This window comes from Populus alba, chromosome 14 (genome assembly GCF_005239225.2).
Source record: "Populus alba chromosome 14, ASM523922v2, whole genome shotgun sequence".
Classification (NCBI taxonomy): Eukaryota; Viridiplantae; Streptophyta; class Magnoliopsida; order Malpighiales; family Salicaceae; genus Populus; species Populus alba.
The window spans coordinates 13,962,612-13,985,560 of record NC_133297.1 but is presented as its reverse complement, the minus strand read 5'-3'; the positions used below and the strand labels follow the sequence as shown (position 1 = coordinate 13,985,560).

General features: G+C 30.2%; 1 protein-coding gene and 1 long non-coding RNA gene across 4 annotated transcripts; both read left to right on the top strand.

The window, feature by feature from the left end:
• The first annotated feature begins 2,548 nt into the window (after window positions 1-2,548).
• On the top strand, window positions 2,549-5,218 carry LOC118040767 (uncharacterized). Its single transcript, XR_004686190.2, has 3 exons — window positions 2,549-2,796; window positions 2,887-3,034; window positions 4,834-5,218. It is a non-coding gene; the product is annotated as an uncharacterized lncRNA (long non-coding RNA).
• Window positions 5,219-12,796: 7,578 nt separating this feature from the next.
• LOC118040776 (uncharacterized WD repeat-containing protein C2A9.03) lies at window positions 12,797-19,106 on the top strand. 3 transcript variants are annotated; one of them, XM_035047806.2, is made up of 10 exons: window positions 12,797-13,033; window positions 13,407-13,574; window positions 13,644-13,862; window positions 13,950-14,036; window positions 14,426-14,560; window positions 14,639-14,749; window positions 16,976-17,067; window positions 17,149-17,254; window positions 17,942-18,028; window positions 18,485-19,106. In XM_035047806.2, the coding sequence occupies exons 2-10, from the start codon at window positions 13,443-13,445 to the stop codon at window positions 18,896-18,898; spliced, it is 1,383 nt and encodes a 460-aa protein (XP_034903697.1). In that variant the 5' UTR covers window positions 12,797-13,033; window positions 13,407-13,442; the 3' UTR covers window positions 18,899-19,106. The 3 variants fall into 3 exon arrangements, with proteins under 3 accessions (XP_034903697.1, XP_034903728.1, XP_034903753.1); XM_035047837.2 differs by having other exon boundaries at window positions 12,797-13,037; XM_035047862.2 differs by having other exon boundaries at window positions 12,802-13,033; window positions 13,695-13,862.
• The last annotated feature ends 3,843 nt before the right edge of the window (window positions 19,107-22,949 follow it).

Sequence of the window (22,949 nt, the reverse complement as noted above, 5' to 3'; positions counted from 1 at the left end):
TTTTTGTCCTCTCTGTGTTCACTTCTAAACTAGCTGCTGCAGCTATTATTATTATTGCCGCCGCCGCCGCCGCCATTGTTTCTTCCCACTCCCACCAATTCCATTAAAGGCTTATTCAGCTAAGATATCTTGAGTCTGTTGAGCCATCACTTACCAATTATCTATTATTTTCCTCTAACTTTGTTTGATTTCATTTTAAAGAAGGTAAAGATTTGATGCTGCAAGTCTCAACTCAAGAAAACTCCTTATAGATCATAAATAACTTCTTGTATTTGATCAGCTAATGTAATCTAACTCTTTACTCGTTAACCATTTTCTTTTCAGCTCTAATGATACACTGTTCTTCGTTTTCATCCATGTCCAGATCCATACAACTGAATCTGATCTTCCCACATGATATTTTATTGGTCGCTCCTTGTTTTCTGAACTCTCCTCAAATGTTCGTGGTAAAGTCTTGTGACTATCACTGTCGCTAAAAAACAATGGCTTTGTTTATGTCTATCCCATCCCAAACCAATTGTTTCCTCAAGTCCGCCTTCCTCCCGTCGAGTGCTCCTTCTGAGATGCATATAAGTCCCTCTCTGACTTGTAAAAAGCCAGAAACAAGCGTCATATCTTGTTCAGCTCCAAAAATTGTTAGAATGTCAAATATAAACTATATATATATATATATATAGTAATTAGTAGCTTTAATTTGATTGTGTTCTCCAAATATATATATATATATATTTATATATATACACGTTATTGTTATTGTTATTGTTATGTATGCTATTATAGTTACTGAACAGGTTGTTTGATTACTTTAGTTTATTGTCCGAATAAACTAAGATTTCTTTGTAACATATTCAAAAAGTGATCGGAGTTCCTCTTAATATTTACTTAGGCATATATTATTATGGATTGATGGAGTATAATAACAGAATTATTCCTAACAAAAAAAAACTTGTTAAGTAATGCAATTGTGAATAGAATTGTTTTTTTTATAGGATATATTTGATATTAAAAAAATAATTAAAAAAAAAATGATCCGTTCAATATTTTTTAGGCTATATTATAGATACTAATTTGCTCTTCAAAGAACAAAATTTTAACTTTCAAGTTGGGGTTTTTTTTTATCATTTTTTTTTAAATAAATAAATAGTTGAAATACAATCATGTTCTTGAGGGAAGAAAATATACATATATTGAGGGGCTTCACTATCATTTTTTTTTATTAAAATATTTCAAATACAAAATTACCTTTAAGTTTCAATAAAAATAAGGGTAGTTGTAAAGATGTTTTAGTTGTTTTTAAATGATTATAAGACTCAATTTGATGTGATTATCAAACTAGTCTGGCCACCATATTAAACCTAACACGAGTGGTAATGGCAAGTCAAACCTATGCAACTAAGCCTTAGGATTGGCACGAATCTAATATATTTGACAAATTTAAATAATATGAATATGAAATGATACAAGACCAAAACATCTAGACATAACGATTACCCAGATTCACTAGAATCTAACATTTCCAATTACTATTACAATAATTATTTATATTGTTTATTAATTGGCCCACGACAACATCAAGCAGGCCATATATATAGTTCAATTACTAAAAGAAAATGCCAGGTACTAACTCGGTCAATACTAACACATGATATTGTGTATATAGTTTAATAACACTTTATACGGTCATTCGTAAACACAGGAGTACGTGTCTTCGAGATATAAACTATAAAATAATTTTTATTTATTATAATAAAATAACTTATCTTATTATTTTGTAAGATGAGTTACAAATCTTGTAATTACACTAAAAATAATTTTTCAAAACTTTTTATATTTATTTATTTTTAAAAAATTTATCAATAAAAAATACTTTTCAATTAAAAAAAAACTTGACTTAATTTTTATTTTTTTTATTTTAAATGAAATTATTTTTTAAAAATTATAGGAAATTTTATAAATATCTTGTTATTTGTTGATTATATCAAATTTAATTATTAATTTTTTTATTACTATATATTTTATTTTGAATATTTTTTTTTCAATTTCATCTCTTAAAATTTAGCTTAATTTGATTTATATATAACTTTATTATTTATTTTTTTTCTTATCATTTTTTAATTGAAAATTTTATCAACTATATTTGGCCGTACTTTTTTGTTGTTATTTATTTTTATTTGAAATAATTTATGAAATTATAATTTTTTTTTAATTTTATTATCTCTTAATTTTATTATTTGTATTTATATTTGATTTTTATTATTTTTATTTTTATTTATTTTATTTAAAATAATTTATGAAATTATATTTTTTTTAATTTATTCACTTAATTTTTTTTATTTATAAGATTTTCTCCGTATTTTTTTTGGTAAACTTAAAAAAAAAAGTTAAACATTGATAAAATATTTTTCACGTTAAACATTAAAAAACATATATTTTTAATTTTTTTAATGATATTATTAAATATAAAAAAAATAATCTATTTTTCAAAAATGCACTTAGAGACAAACAAATGGGCCTAAATTAAAACCAATGCTGCAATGCAGTATGGCGGGATAAACAAATGGAAAAAAAACGTGTTCTCCCTGGTCATGGCTGCTTACCCTAGAAGATTTTATTTTGATTAGGGTAAGCAGCAGCCAAGGCAGAAGCAGAAGCGGAAGCGGGAAGAATGTTGCGGGAAGGGAAGAGCTTGAGCCGATTGGTGGGGAAGCGCAGAAGATTCCTCCCCAATCGCCATTCTCCTTTTCAATTCCATTTCCACCCTTAGCAATATCATCCCCGACTCAGCTTCAGCCTCAGGTACTGACTGTATGCACCGCACCGCACCTCCATTCATCTCTCTTAATTTCTTCTCCGGTTGTCTAATTATTTTGTCATTCTGAATCTCAGACCTCGTTGAAAATGAAAATGGAAGAATGATGTCTCCAATGGAGACGGAAAGAAATCCAAACTACACCGCTGTCTTCTGATTGGGTATCTGGTCCTGTTTGCTCCTCTGAACTTTCTGCTCAACGCCACATCATCAACTCTCATTTAGGTATAAATCTTTTTTTAAAAAAATTAAGGTCTTCTATTACTAGGTCTTTCAACTCTCTCTTCTCTCTTTATGTGCTTTTATAATTTACTAGCTTAGTAAAACAAAGTCATAACGCATTGTCTTGCCCGTGTAATGTATGGAGCATTACGGATGGGTCCTCCTAAATTTGGTTGTTTCCATAGTTTATGCTCCTAAAGCACAAATTGGCTTTGGATGACTACACAGTAAGAGATTTGCTGTGTGGACAGATACGGGTCAAACATCTTTTATATTTTTGGTGATCAAGAATTTATCCTTTTATGCATGGATACAAGAATGCTAAAAACAGACATGCTCAACAAAATATGGTGCTTCCTTGGTCCTTAATTGGTTTTTGCTAGTTCACACATGATTGGATCTTTGCTAAAAAGTTAACATAATCCTTGATTTATGAGGTTTATTCATGCTAATTATTGAACATTTGAAATTCTCTGTTCCCATTACTTTTCATGGTTTATAGGTTTAGCAATCTACTTCCCATCTAGTACTGTCTTTCATGGATTGATCTTTTCCAGAGAGTAAAATCAAAATGAATTAATCTAAACATATTTGAGTGAATATTCCTGGACAGTATAGCTGATTTTTCATGTTTGCAAGATGTGCTAAATTTTAAGCTAGAGTCAATAATTTCAGTATTGATTCATCGGTAATAGTTTTACAGCTGTGATATGTTAGCACTAAAATGTAATGGAATGAAATGATGACCTTCAACTAATCATGTGTCCTGTGACATTCAATTAAACAAACAAAATAATAATTTCTTTCTCATCAAGTCCGCAACACATATTGGATGATTGACTTATTTGACACTTTGAACATCTGTTTGAGAAGGTTGTTCTTGAACTGTGTCTGAAGGCAAAGCAATGAAGAAATGCCTTAAGCACTATAAAGATTGCCGCAGATGGCAAGCATTTTCAAAAGCTGTACTTTCATATGCCATTTACGCTTTCATGCTTGAGGCAATGTACTCAAATTTGAAAGGCTTCAAATGGAGGAAAGCGTTTAGGAACTGAGATTAAAATCTTAGGGATACCATGCATGCTTAGACAAACTAACTTTAAACAAACATATTGATCTAGGATTTCAGATGGTTCTGCAAGTGTGTTTTGAAGAGGCTTTAATATCCTACGGAGATAGTAAGAAACAAATTTCATGGAGGGTTACAGGTTCAACTTTTACTTCTGTTATTCTATCTTCCCTATTCTGTAATTTGGATATCTAAATGGAATGTGCATGATAATTATTTCCAAAAAAAAAAAACTCCATGCCTAACTGTGGCTGAAAATCAGTAAATGGAGGCAACACAATCTTTTTTTCATACTAAATTCTAGTTCTAATGCACTATGCTCCTCATGTTTCTCTGGTGGGACTCCTTTATAATTTTCTGTGCTTTATTGAGGCTTAAGAATGGTGCTCGGGTTACAAGAAAGCAGGATCTAATTGCATCTATTTTTTCTTCCTATGAAGATGGGGTATGGTATAAATATTTTTCTGTTAGATAATATATTTCTCCTCATGGTTTGTCAACAAGTATCTTAACTTCTTTCACATTAGTTTTGATTTACCAGCACATTTCTACCGGCTGCTATTTTGGATAGAATAGGAATTGGTTCTAAGATATCTTCCAAAGCTGAATCCCATGTCTGATGTACTAAGGTGTTCTTGACTTTCATTGCTTGAGTTAGTCATGGTGGAAATAAGACAAGGATGTTGCTCTGCTTTACAACTAACGTGGTCGTTGAATTTTGTTTCCTATGCAGAGACTTTTCTTCCTGAATGGAAAGCAGGATGTTTCAGCATTTCTACTCGTTGATTTGGGCATCATCATGTATCCAGCATACAGCTGCATAATATTCAGAACAGATTTTCTCAGCTCCAAGTGACCTTATAGGTTATGAAGAGATCTATGTTTCTGTGCAGAAATTGCCATTAAACTCTACTTTGTACCTTCATTAAGGCTTCATGTTTTACAGGCAATTGAAGTCATCCAAATAATGGATGAATTTCTTGATTGAAACAACAGTGGATCAGTATTGAGATGCATAAAGATAGCTGACTCTGGTATGTCTCACACCAAATTCAGGATGTTATGTTTTCTGATTGACCAAATGTTTTACTTGGCTTATTACCATGTGTTTGAAATCACTCTGGAACTGCTGGCATGCATAACAAATCTTGTTGTGAACAACATGCTGCCCTAATTAGGCACCATCAGTCTATCAGAATAGCCTTATCGTTGTTGTATTGAGATATTTAAAGAAAACTCTTGTAGTTCTATCCAGCGTAAGGGTGTCAATTTCATTTTGTTCTGTCAAGAATAGCCGGTATATCAAGTTCCGGTTTAAAAAACAGAACAAATTAAAACATATTTCATCTTGCTCAGAACCCATTCTATAAATCCCGCCCAAGTTCTGGTCAGAACATTCCGGTTTCGTTCCAGCCATTCCATTCCAGCCATCAGGAACAGAATTAATAACCTTGATCCAACGAGAAAGAGCCTTTTAGAATCTCAGTCGCAGGAAATTTATGAGAATTGCATTTAGAATAGCTTGTAGATGGCATTAATTGGGACCGGCCTTCTCTCTCAGAACTTTGGGTTACAATTACCTGCATTTGAGTCCTTTGTTTGGCCGCACTTTGCTGGCACCTTGCGCAAGATAATCGAATGCCAAATTTTTTGTTGTGCTTAAATGGAGAAAACAGAGGTGAAGTGACGCGAGAATGCCCTCAAATGGTTGTCATACTGATGTTGAGTTATGTGAATTTGAGTTGGGAACCCAAATGAGTGAAATACTTAATGATGTTTACTGTCAGGTCATGAGCTAACTTTGATCCTGATTTTGCATGTTTTAATTGCATGAAAAATAAGCTTATCTATATGGTTTTTAAGTTCATGATGTGATTTTTTAAAATTGTCTAACCAGACTCTGATACTAATTTGATACAGGATGGTTTGACTATCACAAAGGAATAGGCCTCTCACACCAAAGAATGTTTTTGCTTATCATTTTAAGGTACAAAATCAAAAAAACATACAAATATCTCATCATCCTAAAAATAAAGATTAAATCATCACTTTAAAAATACGAAGTTACTAAATCTACTATTCACAAAGGAGATACATAGATTGCTAAAAGACCAAATTAACAACTTTAACTCAAATTTAAGCCAAAAGATTTCCCCTCAAATCTAGAGAAACATTAAAATGATATATTTAATACTCAAATAAATGACTCGGATAAAAAACATGATAATATTAAGCATCACATGTATTGACTTCCTAGTAACACAAACAACATAAAAATTAAAACAATCATAACTTTATGTATAAAACTCTAATGCATGAATGGTTGGATTATATGAAAATATCATATTTTAAGCTCAAAGTTGGCCAATAAGTCGACAGGAAACACAATCAAGGACTTGTATAATCATTTGAGGACATTTATATTGTCAACCTAAATTCAAGTAGCATTAATATGATCATTTGAGGACATTCTCATGTTAAGTTCCTCCAGTTGAGAAAAACCATCCTTGAGTTCAGATAATTCTTTTTCCAATCTTGAAGATGTCCAATCAAAGCACTTATATGATCCTTTATGCAAGCCTCAAACTAAAATCTGTTAACATCAATTACATTACTTTTCATGTCATGGATGTTCCTTGAAGTATTATGAAACAACAACTTAACTCTATTTTTTATCAGCTCCTTTAAATTGTTTTTGGAATGCTGTTGAAAACATTCACAAGTTCAAACTTTTTTGTCCAAGAACTTAACTTCAAATCCATTAATTTTATGATTCTTTTTAATCATATAAGAAGCGCATCCTCTTTTATTTTCTTCATTAACAAACAATTCTAAAACAACCTCCACAATGTGCTCTTCAATTGACATAATATGAACTTCTTTGGCATACTTATTTTTGTTATATATTGAGATTTTTTAATCAAAATCTTCTCTTTTAGAATCATTTTCATCATCCTCATTGAATATTCGTGGCTGATTCCAATCAATAAAGGATCTAGAATCATAAAAATATTTGGCTTTGAAATTACTTTCTTGTTGCTGAAATCTCTGTTTTGTATAGAGATCAAAACACTACCTTATATATTACTAGAATAACCACTTTTAGGAACTTCAACTTTTACATCAAGATCTCAATACAACATTTTATCAATTATTCTTTGATGACGAGAAGAAGAATCATCATTACAATCAATTATTTTTTGGTTGCTATCTTCGAGTTAGGTGTTCAATGTTGCCTATGGGCCAAATGATGATTTCTAGGATGGTGTTTGATTGGTCTTAACCTCCTTTATCTTTGGCGAACGAATGTTGTCAACAAATATCTGGTTTGGTATTGATAACCTTTTTCTTTTTCTTCTTTTTATCTTTTTGATTTTTTTGCTTGGCCGAAGTTTTCAAAACAACCCCACAATATATATATGTGTGTGTGTGTATTTGTTTTGGATTTGAGACTTGTTCTTTTAATTTTTAGTTTTTTTTTGTTTGACCTTTTTGTAGATTTTTTTTTCAATTTTATTCTTTAATCTTTTGATTTTTTTTTCTTGGCCCTTGTCCGCTTTGATCTTTTTTTTTTTTTCACCTTTTATTTTATTTTATTGGTCGATATTAGTTTTTATAGAAAAAAAATGGCTTTCTAATTCTCTTCGATTTCTTTTCTATTGGATCATCTCGATCTCATAATTTAGACTACGGGTTTGATGGGTTAAGCTACGTCGACTTGCTTATTATTGTCTAATTTCATCATTCCAGGGTTTTTTTTTTTCTAAGTTGTTGGAATTGCTTTTTTACAAAACAAATTTTTATTTACAATCATTATCTTTTTTTATTATTACTATAATTTATAAATACCTAAATTATTTATGAAATAAAAAATAACATATAAATATTTTAAAAAAAAATGCAACCCATCAATACTAATCGAAATCCCTAATTATAAATATTGTTTCTGTTTTTGGTGATGAGGAAAGGGGCAAAAGCCCAAACCAAAAAAAGACTTATCAGAGGATTCAAGGGCAGACTACCGTAGGACAGTCCATAAAACCAGCCCGTAAGCAGCTCATTCCAGCATTAACTAGGCTGCTGGGCAGCGGGCAGCATGGGTGATCTAATTTCAAAGCCGGGCACCCTTGCTTGTAATTAAAAATAAAATAATTTATCATGAGATCTGTTATCTTCTTGGAAAAAAAAACAATTTTTTTTTATTAAATGCATAGCTGTCAAGTAATGCTTCTTGTCTGTCTCTTAAAATAACACATCACAATAATTAAAACAAAATATAATACAATAATACTAAACAAATTTAAATATACCTAGTCTAGGGTTGGATAGCTGGCAAATGGAAATGCTCTGTGCTTTGTTTATTATTGTTTCATCCTAGGATGGAACAATAAATATGTACAATTCTTCTAGTTTTGTTTTTTTTGTTTTTTTATTAATTTTAACATAAATAACTGACCAAAATTTAATTAATCTCGTGTTTTTAAGGACAACACTTTATTTCGAGACCGAACTTTTGTGTGCAATAGCCAACGCATGTATACTCTGATTTTCTAAATATTAGCTTAAAGTGTGGAAGTAGTTGTTTTTTTAAAATATTTTTATATGCTGAAATATATTAAAATAATATATATTTTTAATTTTTTAAAAAAATATTTTTAAGATCGGCACATCAAAACAATTCAAAACACATATAAAAAAATAATTTTTAGTAAAAAAATTAAATTTTTTATAAACATGATTTACATCGCGTTTCCAAATAAGACCTGCTCATTTTAAATGGGCTCAATAATAGATATGTAGTTCTATCAAACATTTGCTCATAAAATAATAATAAATTAAGTCCAATAAAAATTAAATTATTTTTTATTCCTCTCACACAAATCACAAAATTGGTCGTTTTTTATTTTTATTTTTTTAGATTAAATTTAAGTTTTGTTTTCCTTGTTTGATGTTGATATGAGCTTGACAAGATTATTGATTATTTTTCTCACAAAAATCACATATTTTTTTTTTATTAATATAGATGCTTGAATTAGCTTATATGCATCTCAATTAATTACATGAATTCTAAAATTAATAACCATATAAATCTTCAATAACCAATATATTAGCAGCACACAAATCACATACTTGATCATTCCAGTTAAGATCAAGTTACTAGAGATGATAAAGAGTGGGGTAGGTTAAAAAAAAAGAAGAGAATTTTCCTATATAACAAGCAACGCACATTTCTTTATGTGAGTATTTTGCTTTTGCATTATAATATATTTTTTAAATTATTTTTTGCTTGAATAAAATAGATTGATGTTTTTATATACTTTTAAATAATTTTAATATATTAATATCAAAAATAAATTATAAAAAATATTATGTTAATTTATTTTTAATTTAGAAAAACATTTTTGAAAACTCCACTTCACCCGGACGATAAACACAGGTGAGGTGAGAAGTGTATGGTAGGCCAAGAGAAATGCTTCTTTTTTTTTTTTTAAAGAGAAATGCTTTTTGACATTACACAATGTACATGTTGATGTAATAATGATATTAGGAATGCGAGCATCATAATATAAGTGTACACGTGGCTAAGTGGGACAGTGCATGGCTAGGGTTTTATTATAGTAGCATTTTTATTTTTATTTTTAAAGTACTTAAAAAAAATTTTATTTTTTTTAATTTGTTTTCTTTACTTTAAATTAATATTTTTAAATCATTTTAATATATTAATATTAAAAATAAATTATAAAAAATAAAAAAAATTATTTTAATTTATTTTAAATAAAAATATTTTAAAAAATAACTATTATTATATTCTCATGTATCTTGTGGTGTTAAAGCGACGAAGATAATGATGATAATGACTTTGGAAATTCTCGAGATGAAGCCCTCTCTCTAGAAGGCAAAGCATGCCTCCGAATGTATGATGATGATGGGGTTCGTGTATTTTTATTCTTTTATTTTTTTTTATTATATGATGCATGGAGCCATGGGTGACATAAATTAGATATACAATTTTAAATTGGAAGCAAGGTGGCCTACACGACCATATGCAATGATTCCATTGCCTCATCGTCCCCGTTGTGATTGAAGCTCCTTGCCCACCATGAAGGGAAAATTCAGCTTGTCCACGTGTCCCCCACTTTTTTTTTTGCTTTAAAATGAACCAAACTCGTATTCAGGATCTTCAATTTTATCGAGCGATGAAATTAAAATTAAAAAACAAAAAAAAAAAAAAGGGTTCTTCTATATATTGTTTTGTTTTCCACATTTTTTAGGTTACATTCTCAAGCATCTCTCGAGAAGTATATATTTATTAGGTAAACGTGTGTTATGCCGTCCTTTGAGAGTTAAAAGTGTTTTTAAAAAATTAATTTTTTTGTTTTGTTAAAAATTAATTTTTTTATATGTTTTTTATTGTTTTGATGTGCTGATTTTTAAAAATAAATTTTTAAAATAAAAAAATATTATTTTGATGCATTTTAGCATAAAAAACACTTTTAAAACTAATCGCAACCACATTCCTAGAATCATGTCAACACTGTTTAAATCAGTATGATTTTTATTTGAAGCATAATCTAGATTTATTTTTCAAATTATTTTGAATTTAACGCAGTCAAATCTAGATAATTTATCGGGATTAATCATATTAAATCTTAATAAAATATGATAATTTATTTTCATTAAGTGTAAATAATATTTTTGTATTTTTTTTATTTTAAAAAATTCATGATACAATAAAATTTATTTGTAACATTGACATATTTTTTTACCGTGTTAAAATTTAATTTGGGATTCTACCCTGAGGTTTTAAAACTAGTAGTATTTCACATGCTTTTATGGTTAAATGTTTTTAGGCAAAATAATAGCAAAAAAGGGAGAAATATACGAAGTGTATATATTAGATAAGAATAAATAAAATGAAAACACAGTAGGAAAAAAAAGGGTAAAATGTGAGATACTAGGAACTATCAGCCATTAATCTACAATAAAAAATAAATCATCGATAAAAAATAAAGCCATGGCCTAGAATATGTGTAAAACATTTTGCTTTTGATTCACGCATTTAGATGTTGATTCCTCTTTTATTTTCAATTCATCCTGTAATAATCAAATTCTTATTATTTATAATAAATAGCACATTTTAAAAAACGATACACGTACATTTATTATACACACACACACATATTTATAATCCTTTATTATATATATATATATATATATATATATATATATATATATATATATATAAAAGTTCTAACTACTTCAAGCGCAATATTATGCTTTTGGCGCGACTTGAATTTAAAAAAATCAACATAAAAAAGTATTAAGTTGAAGTGAATTATTTGATATTATTATTAATATGATATAGTGAATTAATTTTAAAAATCGACTGACCTGATTTATTGAATAAAAATAATTCAATCTGAAAATATATTAAATTAAAGTGAATCATTTGATATTGTAATTAACATGTTCTAGTGGATCAATATTAAAAACAACTAATTTGATTTATTATTTAATCCAAGTTTAAAATTAAATTATATAAAAGTTATTTTGATATAACCCAATCAACTTAAAAAGTCCCAAGATAACTTGAATGCCCGGTAAAAAGAGTTGTTTGACTTTAAAAGAATTCATAAAAAACAACATAAATAATTTATCAAGACAAATTCAAAATTAAGTAAATATTAAAGAAAAAAATTGAGAAAAAAAAACAAAAAAGAAAAAAAAGGAAATGCAAAAAAGAAAAAAACCATATTTTTTATATATATATAAAGATTGGAGGTGAGTTCATACAATAATGGACACATTACTGTTTGTGATTGCGGTAATAGTAACAGTTCAAAGTGTTTTTCGTTTAAAAATACATTAAAATAAAGTATTTTTATCTTTTAAAAATTATTTTTAATATTAACACATTAAAACAATTTGAAAAGCATAATTTTTTTTTTATTTTAAATAAAAAAAGAAAAATTCAAAATTTTTAGGAACTAAATAAAATAAAAATAAAAATAAAAGAACTCAATTAAAAAGAAATTCAGGTAGACGTGTTTATTTGACATTTGATTATAAATTTTTTTATAAGTGCAGATATCAAATTTTTGTTCACCTCAACCTTCTTCTTCTTCACAAGCGCTTTCTTTAACACCACAGTCCAAAAATCCAATTTCCAAGTCAAATATATGCCAGAAGCTATGGGTTTTTAGGTCGGGAAAAACGCACAAAAGACGACGACGAATTAAATTAAGTCCAAACCATAGCAAGGAAAAAAAAGGGATTTTTTTATACACGGATGGAAATTCATAATGTTTTAATAATAATAATAATAATAATAATAAGGCTGTGTTGCTATTAATATTAAGATGTTGGATAAATTATAATGTTTAGGGTTCTATTTTTTATATAAACACTCTTGTAGCCTTCTTCTTCTCCAACATTTGGTTGTCGTTGCTGGGGAGCTTGAAGAAGATAAGATTGCTTGCCAAATAAGAACTTGGTAATATTATTTTTCAAATGCATGCATATTGTCTTGCCGGGCTGTTCTCCGTGACTATTTTGTAGAATGATAGTTATTATATTTTAAAATATTTTTTATTTATAAATATATTAAAATAATATTTCATTATTTATAAAAATAAAAATATAATAAAAAAAAGAAAACAATTAAAGAGCAGATAAACATGCAAAAGGGGCGGTGCGTGCCCACAAGCAATGGATTATAAGAGAAGATGGTTTTGCCGACAAATAATATAATTAATTTCGATAACCCAATCTTCTTACTTCTCTCAGATCCCATCATTCCATGAACCACCAGCACATTGTTAAATTAAAGTAGAAAAATGTGTCCCCACCATATATAATAATTTATCAATTTTCCTTGCAGAGAATTTCGGCTCCTCTCAGCAATTTGTTGTCTCTGAATTGTTACTTTCTGTGTGCGTAAGAGAATCCCTCCTTTTTAATTCTTCTCGTGTAATCTAGCAACAGTTGTTTGCCTCTTTTTTCTTTTCTGTGATTTTTTATGGTGGGGTTTTAATCCATATTTCTGAGGCTAATACTCTTCGGCTAATCTATCATGGCATGGCATGGATGCTAAACACACCCTTGAAATTGTCGAATTTATTAGTTGTTTCTTAATAATTAACTTGGATTGGATGTTCTGTTGCAACCTGCAATTGTTTGTGTGAGTTTGGTATTGTTCTTTCTCAACGTTTCATGAATATGGATAAAATATATCATATTATATAATTACAAAGGCATATGATTTTTATTGACGTTGGAGTTGATTTTATTTTTTATTTGTAGCAGACGTTATATATATATATATATATGCATAAATAGCACATGTCCTACTTCCAGCGGTTGGGGGATATGAATTACATGGCGGAAGAGGCAGAAATGGTCGATTTCGTCGATGAAATGGATGGAGGAGCCGCCGACGGTGTGGAGGATGTTGAAGCCAATGAATACGACTTGGTATTCTTCTCAACTTATTTTTTGGTAGTTTTGGTATATATTTTTTTATGGATGAGTATTTTATTTCAGGTAGAATTTACAAAATTAATTAATCTGGAATTCTTGGTAAAAAATGAGCAGCTTACCAAGGCTACGGATACATCTTCTGGGCAGGCCAGGAATGGGCAAGACATACAGGGTATTCCCTGGGAAAGATTGAATATAACCAGGGAAAAGTACAGATTGACCAGGCTTGAGCAGTACAAGAATTATGAGAACATTCCGTTATCCGGCGAAGCTGTCGATAAGGTACTTTAATACTCTTGATATTGTTTGTTATTAACTTGCTTTCTGGGTTTCATAATTCTTTGTGATTATTGTACTTGGTTGTTTTAGGAGTGCAAACAAATGGAGAAGGGAGGCTACTACTATGAATTCTTCCATAATACTAGATCGGTTAAGCCCACTATACTTCATTTTCAGGTTTGTGGATTTTGCAACTTCTGTATGTGAATAGCAGATTCTTCTATGTACTTGTCTATGTAAAAGCCTCGTCGTTTGTGTTTGTGTTTGAGCTGTCTTGACATCCTTCTGAAATAGGGAAAGAGAAAAGAAACTTGCTCTGATTAAATGTTGCTAGCTATCTATTTAGTTTTAGGACTTCTATCCTTAAATGTTAGTGTGTTATTCTTAGAACAATTTGTTTCTGTACTTATAAGTGGCGACTATGTGTTGTTTTTTTCTCTTTGGACTGCACATAGTAGCAAGTTTCCTTTAAAGCCATATTTCATGTTAGCTGACTTCATCTACCTTTGCTAGTTATATTGCCCACTGGACACTTCAGAGCCTTTTGTTGTGCTATGGTTGTGCAGCTCAGGAACTTGGTTTGGGCCACTTCGAAACATGATGTATACCTGGTGTCGAATTATTCAGTCATGCACTGGTCATCCATATCTGGCAATTTGTCCGAGGTCATCAATTTTGCAGGACATGTAGCACCGTCTGAGGTATTATGGTTGTTTCCATGTTGACTTTCACAGTTACTAACAAATCTGTTTGTCAACTCATAATTGTTTGCAATACAGAAACATGCTGGAAGTTTGTTAGAAGGTTTCACCCAAACTCAAATTAGCACTATAGCAGTCAAAGATAATTTTCTTGTTGCTGGAGGCTTCCAAGGAGAGCTTACTTGCAAAGTGAGTTGATATCTCAGCAACTCTTTCTTCATTTGTTAGCTTATATAAAGTGGTAAGGTTTTTTGCGGTCTTATTTTATTTTGAGCCCTGTTCTTGACCTCATGTGTTGGATTACCATACAAGACACAGTGCTTCAAATAAATAAATTGTACTATCATTTAGAAGATTCTTTGCAGGCATTTTGAGGGTGGCTGTGCTCTTACTAGAATTTAACAGTAGGAAATGCCATTATCCTATTTTCAATTCTGCAGTGGAATTTCTAATTTTAACCATTCAGAATGAGCTTGATGATAGGTCTTTTATGCTTTATATATAAAACATTTTCTTTTTCTTTTTACCTTTTCACTCTGAGTTGAGCTAATGTGCTTATGATATTACCATTTTAATACACTTGAGTGTTTGTGAAGTATTTTGAAATGTTACTTGAGTGAACAAGGCGTTGTTCTGCTCCTTTGCCTGCTATTTAGCAGCATTAGGAAGCTGATGAAAATGATTAATTGCAGTTCTACTTTGTATAAAGACTGTTCTGATGCGTTGTCCTAATGATGATTGCATCATGAGTGACTTTCTGTTGTCCTCCATCTTGTACTGCCGAACAGTTTCCATTTCTAATGCTGCATGACTGAGAACATACATGTGGTCAGCGTTGATTTTATATGGGGAGGCAGTTATCAGAGGTTATTGTTATCGTTGATAAAAGGTTTAGAGCTTCTGAGCTGAATAGGAATTGGAAAGATCAAGTTTAGAGGCTAATAACATAATATGGCATCAAAGTGAAGAATCTGGCTGGTAGAATTTTCAGGGAGCCAGTTGAACAAAGGCTTTGATGGGTCGCAAACAATTTGATTATTTGCATAACTTGTCATACAAGAGTTAATTTGAGGTTGCAAAGGTATTACTGTAGCCTGAGATCAAGTAGTGTAGTGAACAAAGAGGCAATAGGAGGATAAGAATTATTAAGTTGAGAAAGAGAAATATGGAAGGGATTATTGGAATATGCACATCAATTTGGATGCAATTGGTGGGAAGATCTATTTGAGTTTGTTTTGTTTTTCCATATGAAGAGAATTAGGCAAAACATCAGTAAGTTAGATCTATATGGTTAAACATTAATTACAGGTTCTGTGTTGTGGTGACTTGACTCAGTTTCTACATTTGCATCTTGCAACGCTGCAGGATTGAGCTGTGCTGATGTGAAACATGAAGTGAGGATGGATGTGAACTATAAGATAAGCTATTGGGGAAAAGGAAATAGAAAGCTTGTTGCAAGCATTCTTTTTATTTTTCCTTTGGCGAATGCTGAGTTTTTGGAGGGTTCAATCAATGTTTTTAACACATTTGCTTTGTGTCAACTTTGTCTTTGCCCTTCATTTAATTTCATACTTCAGAGTTTAGACATAAGAATTAAAAGATCATGTCCTCAATGTTTCCGTGTAGCATTTAGGGGGAACATTTGAAACCCCTGTTTCGAATATGAAATTGGACAATGATATTGGATCCTGAAATGGAAATACGCACAGTTTAGGATAAAAAGAAGAAGAAGCATGCTCTGCACTCCTCCACAGGATTCCACAGTCCTTGGATTTGGAGCCTCTGATGTTAGCTGCCACAAGCGACTTACATGTTGTATCGGTCAGGATATAAGTCCTGTCAGATGTAACAAGAAATAAAATCATGGACAAGTTTCATGGTAAATGTTTATTAGTTAATTGAAATTGAGTTTTAACCATTCACCTGGTATGTAAAAAATGTTTTTTTCCTTCTTCAATGAAGTCTTCTTTTTCATGAAAGAAAAGAAAAGAATGAATTGAGACTGATGAAGTTAGATGTCAGTAGTAGGTCATGGCCATGTTCATGTGGATAATTGTGTACCTCTCCTGTTCATCACATGTTCAATATCTCATCAGCAGGGCCTGGTACATGCTGCATGTTTGCAACAGGCATGGATATTTACTTCTTTCTGCCACGTATCTTTTAGATTTTCATTTCACAGTTCGTTCATTTGATGAACTGCTGAAATTGTTAACATTGTATTTTACGAGCCAAGGTTTTGGAAAGCTAACAGAATGTGATTTTAGCTCTACTTTTCCTGGGTTTCAAACATCTTCTGCTCCTGCAAACAGGAAAAATAAAATAAGATACAATCAAAATTATGGAAAGACCAATAGGCTGCTCATGCATCTTTTCTGGAAATCTTTTTCTAACCTGTTAATTTATCTGCTGCAGCGTTTGGATAAGCAGGGAGTTAGCTTTTGTACCCGCACGACATATGATGATAATGCCATCACGAATGCTATTGAGATATATGATGGCATGAGGTAGTAAGATTATTTTGTATTTGCTCAGTATCATAAATTGTTTTTAGCTATTACAGATTGATATGGGAACTGTTCTTGCAGGGGTGGAATCAAATTCATGGCATCCAACAATGATTGTGGTCTTAGAGAATATGACTTGGAGACGTTCCAGCTTTTGAATCACTTCCGTTTCCCTTGGCCGGTGAATGTAAGCCATCTTCATCACTTACAAGAAACACTAATATGCATTTTGTGGTTGATTTTTTTTGTTTCTGTCCCAACTTTCTGTATGACTGCTACATGAATATCCACTGTTAGAAAGGAACAACACATATAAGGGAACTGCTAACTGGGAATTGAATTTTCTCCATCAATTTCTTTTCATATGCATAAAATAGATGGAAGATGCCACTAAAATAATTGTAGAAGGAAAAAAGAAATTAAACAATCAAAATGTATTAGAAGTCTATTCAGAGCAGTTTATAAATGAATTGATAGAATTGATTGCAAGTGGATTTTCTATTCAAAACTATTTGTAAGAACAAAAGCATAATTGAGTTAAGCCTAGCATCATAAAATAGGAATTGACAAATCTTACCAAAATAAGTCTCGGTCTTGGCTCTACCGTTCCATTTGAGTTGTAATTTCAATTCATTCCTCCTAACTAATTTTGGTTTCCAACTCATGAATTGGGATCAACAAATCCAAATTCAACCTGTTTTGTCCAATTTGGAGTTTTCCAGAGTGGGTGTTAATCACCTGCACAAGGCAGGTTTTTGAAGCATCTTCAAGGTCCTTGACTCTTCAATCTCTAGTCATCATCTGTTGTGGAACTCTATAGCTGCTATGACTTTCCCAGCTTCCAATTTGATGACTAAACTTGTTTTTATTGCAGCACACATCAATGAGTCCAGACTGTAGGCTAATGACAGTTGTCGGAGATAACTTGGATGGATTGCTGGTGGATTCACAGAGTGGGAAGGTACAACAAGTTCTCCATCTTAAGTTTTTTTTTTAAGTCAATGAAATTGGTATCTCTATTTTTCCCAGAGAGGAATTATGTTGCTTTCAAGACAGGCAAGTGTATAAAAAACTAACTGGAAAACATTCAATACCCCACCTGCCCCCATCAACTATGCTTTTTTCTTCTTCTGTATCAGTCCAGTTGGAAAATTATGTAGGGAAGCGTAACCTTGTTTTCTACTTGTCGTCTTCCATGCTCATAATTTCTGGAATGCCAGAAGCAATCATCCCTGCCTTCTGTCTGATGATGCACTACATTTTTTTGTTATTATTTTTTAAGTGAAGTTCGTGTTCTTAAAGCATGTTTCTTTAAACTCTGTTTTTTTTTTTTTTTTTTGTAATTCTTGGTTATTCAGTTGAGACACTGAAATATTGTTTGCATTCTTTAATCATAACCGTGTCAATATTTTGGCAGACTGTATCCACTGTAGAAGGACATTCCGATTATTCTTTTGCATCAGCATGGCACCCAGATGGACGTGTTTTTGCCACAGGGAATCAGGATAAAACTTGCCGGGTGTGGGATATAAGAAAGCTGTCATCGCCTACTGTGATACTCAAGGGAAACTTGGGTGCGGTTCGTTCAATTCGTTTCTCATCAGATGGCCAATTCATGTTCGTCGCTGAACCTGCAGATTTTGTGCATGTTTATAGCACACGAGATGACTACAGAAAGCGGCAAGAGATTGATTTCTTTGGTGAGATTTCAGGAGTGGCTCTCAGCCCAGATGATGAATCTTTGTCTATCGGAATCTGGGACCGGACTTATGCGAGCTTGCTACAGTATAACAAAAGACATAAATACGGGTATCTCGATTCCTACTTGTGATTGTGTGTCGAAGCATCTTCTTCACTAGCTTGCTGCTCAGTCTTGTATCCACCATTTTGTGTTGTATTCATTAGGTCTGATTTGAAATCAAAGATGAGGATAGAATAAGACACTCCTCGTTAGAACTTTGCTTAGAGAGCATGTACAGTAACACTTTGATCATTACATGAAATGAAAGACGTCTTCGTCAACTCCATTTTTCTTTCAAGTTTTGCGCCGTCTCCCCTTGCGCTTGAAACCCCAGCAAGGCCAGCTTCTATTTTGAGTGAGTTTTGTGATTTCGAGACAAACCCGACAGACCTATTTACTGGGTTTTAAGTGGAGATCCAAACATGATTTGCAATACCAATTCGCAATATACAACAAGTAAATACGGACCTGACATTCTCTTCGAGGTAAAACCCAAATATATATCTATTTTGATGTTTTTTAATTTAATATTATAAATTTAATTATTACTTATTATATTATTAAATAAATAATATTTTATATTAAATATTTTTTAATTATTCATTAACTTATCTATAATTTCATCACGTACAAAATTCATCCGATAAAAATTATATAGTTTTCATGATTTTTTAAGCATGCAATAAAATCAATAAAATATCATCATAAATAAAATTGAAATTAAGTTCAAATTTCATAAATGCTATTGTTCATCATGTAATCTTTTTTTAATTTATATAATATTATTAAATAATATTAAATACTAGTTTTTCAAGTAAAACATAATTTTAAAAAAAATGAATTTTTTTTTACTAAATCGAAAGCGGTTCAATAAACAGTAGAGATACTATTCATGTGAATAGTACGAATTAATTATTGATGCACTATTCATTTCTTTAAAATAACAGTATACAATGAAAATGAAGTAATTCACTTACACTAACACAGTAGGGAAAAAACAACTCTCATCTACTTTCAACAAATCAATGGTTAATCAATGGTTTTAGCATAAATTATATGAATTTCGCATAACCAATAAATTAAGTTTTAATATTATCAATCATGTTATTTATACAATTTATATAATTTACTTTAGAAGCTAAAATTACCCGTAAACAAACACCCTCGTAATATTTTATAGCTTCGATATTTTTATTTTGCGTTAAGAATTAACATGGGAAACGGCGACCCCGCAATCAGAAGGGGACAATGAAAGGAAGCAATGGGAAGTGTAAATTTGAATGATAGGATGGGAGCGTGGGCCCATCTTGACAAAGAAATAGCCTGTGGAGCTGGAAAAATAGCCATGGAATCCCGTGAAGATTGTTTGGATCTTGTGAATTTCCCCATCTTGTTTTGGATTGGACCAGCGGAGCACTCAATTTTCAGCTAAATAATTTTAAAATATTTATTTTTTAAAAAATTAATTCTTAATATATCAAAACAATCTAATATAAAAAATATATAATTAAAATAAGAGAGGAAAGAGAGAAAAGGAACTTTATGGTACTTTTTTGTGTTTATATCTTTCATCTATCAAAAGAATAATTAATTTTTTACGAGATTTTTTTTAGGGATTTTGAAGTTTCTTTCAATTTCTTAAAATTAATTCCACTTTGTTTTATATATGCTTTTGAGAACTACATCTTCTTTGGACTTACATCTACTCTCAAAATGATTATATTAGTGAAAATATGAACAAATAAGGGAATATTAATAGAATGAATTCCTTTTTCAAAAAAGACTTGAAGAAAAAAGTTTGTCTATTGTAAAGACAATGTTTTTAACGAGTGCAATCATATTTTATAAAAAATTAAAATTTTTTTAATTAAAAATTAATTTTTTATGTGTTTTAAATTGTTTTAATACACTGATCTCAAATTAATTTTAAAAAATAAAAAAATTATTTTAATGTAAATTTGATATAAAAAAACACTTTAAAAAATAACTACAACTATACTTTTAAAATACCTATAAAAATAAATATGTCAACTTACTCTTACAATATCACGTGAATGAAGCACCATTTTTCAAAGAGAAGGTCTACACTTTGCGAATTCTAGCTGAAAGAATCCATGAGATAAACATGATGAGATTTATTAGAGATAAGGCAGAATATTCTTGCTATATTTTGGTCTTCTTTATACCTCTCGTTAGGAGTTCAAAAAAATAAATAAAATGTCTATGATGCGAAGCCCGGAGAATACGAGCTAGTTACTGTTTGTTTTTTTATTTTAAAAAATATTTTTATTTATTTTATTTTAAATTAACATTTTTAAAATAATTTTATATTAGTTTTTAAAAAATAAAAAATATTTATTTAATATATGTCTAAAAAGTTCACTTTAGCTATTATTTTACAAAATCCCCAACACACATGGTAAGATTGTGCGGCGGCAAAATGAGTATTGCTGCCTAACTACTTGTGGATTGAGAGATATGCAAGAAGTATCCACGAGCTCCTTGGCCAGCCTTTAAAGGACTAAAAAAAAAAAAAAAAGTTGTTGGATCTCACTAATATATCATTAGTCAATAGGAATATCTCTTATTATGAAATGGGATTTGATAAGGAATAATTGAGGAGGGAAATTATTTTTTATAATTTATTTTTGATTTGTTTTTATTTTTTAAAATTTTTATTTTTAAATTAGATTTATTTGAGATTGAGTTTCATAATTTATTTCATCTTGTTTTTATGAGATTATCTAATTTCCATGATCCCGGATCATAAGTTTTATCTGGTTAACTCGATTGACTCGGATTTTTCCGGGTTCTTTTTTGTATTGAGTTTTTTTTTTTTAATTTTTATATTTTATCATTTAATTGATTAAAATTAAGATTTCATAGTTTGTTTTCGAGTTTATTTTATATAAGGTTATCACAGTTTTAATATAGGTTAAGGGTTGGGTGGGTTAAACTAAGTTGACTCAATATATATATTATAATATAATTTATATATTATATACTCATTCTTCAATGTTGGATTATTGAGAATTGAAACTTCATAATTTATTTTAATTTACTTTTTATTGGATTATCAGTCTTATAATTAAGGTTAGAAACATGTTAACCATGGTTGACTTAAGTTTTTCTTGTCTTTGTTTTAATTGGTTTTTTCAATTTTAATTATTTTAATATTGGATTGATTGAAAATTGAACTTCAATATGTTTTTTGATATACTTGTCATAGGTTAATCACAATCTCATGATCTTAGAGAATAATTTTATATGTTAACATAAATTAATCAGGATCGATTCAATATTTATTATCTTAATATTTTTTTTAATATCATCTTAAAAAAAATTTCTTTTTAATTCAGCTTTTTTTTCAATTGTTTTTTAAACCTTCAAATTAACTAGGTTATATCACAACGTTTGATTTTTATATGGTTTTTTTTTTTTTGTAAACACGTTAATAAAATTTAAATATTTATTTAACTCTTTTTTTTAAAAAAAATTCTATTCGGCCTTGGTGGAAAAATAACTACACAAAAAATTGTTAATTAAGTAGAAAAAATCCGCTTCAAATTTTTAACATCAACATGATGATGGTGTGTCAATCCGATTGGAACAATATTATACCTGGAATGGTGTGTTAATCAGACAAAAATTAACTATGATGTTTTTTCTTCTTCCATTTTTTTGTGGTTTGGATTACAAACTGAGTTAGAGAGTTTGAAGTTTGAGCTTCAAGGTGAAGCTTCTTCTAAAAAAAAAAATCATTTGATCATGGTAATCTAGTAAGTGTTATGAAAGTTAGTGATGATTGGAATAATGACATGCATTGGACAGAATATATGAAATATTAAGAGTCGCTAGTGTCAATCTTTGAAGAATATACATGTTGATCTTCATACACACAATCTTTTTAGCACCAAAATATTGCCAAAAGAGCCCACAATCCTCTGTAAATGGTGGTAAAAGTTTGAGCAAAGTACGCATTTCCGAGTCAGCAAAGTAGAAGAAGCAGCTTGAGTTACAATTATTATATGGAAACTAAAAGTTGAGTTGAACTCGTAACAGCAGTGTCATGAGCTGTTAAATTATTGGAATTTCAAACAGAAAGTGAAGAAGGAAGACAAACAAGAAAGAAGCAAGAAGG

Bases quoted from the DNA above. Each gene is read 5' to 3' on its own strand.
- LOC118040776 (XM_035047806.2), top strand. From the start codon at position 13,443: ATGTCCTACTTCCAGCGGTTGGGGGATATGAATTACATGGCGGAAGAG. The intron at 14,561-14,638 runs GTATTATGGTTG...TTTGCAATACAG, and splicing joins GACATGTAGCACCGTCTGAG to AAACATGCTGGAAGTTTGTT. The intron at 17,068-17,148 runs GTAGTAAGATTA...CTGTTCTTGCAG, and splicing joins GAGATATATGATGGCATGAG to GGGTGGAATCAAATTCATGG.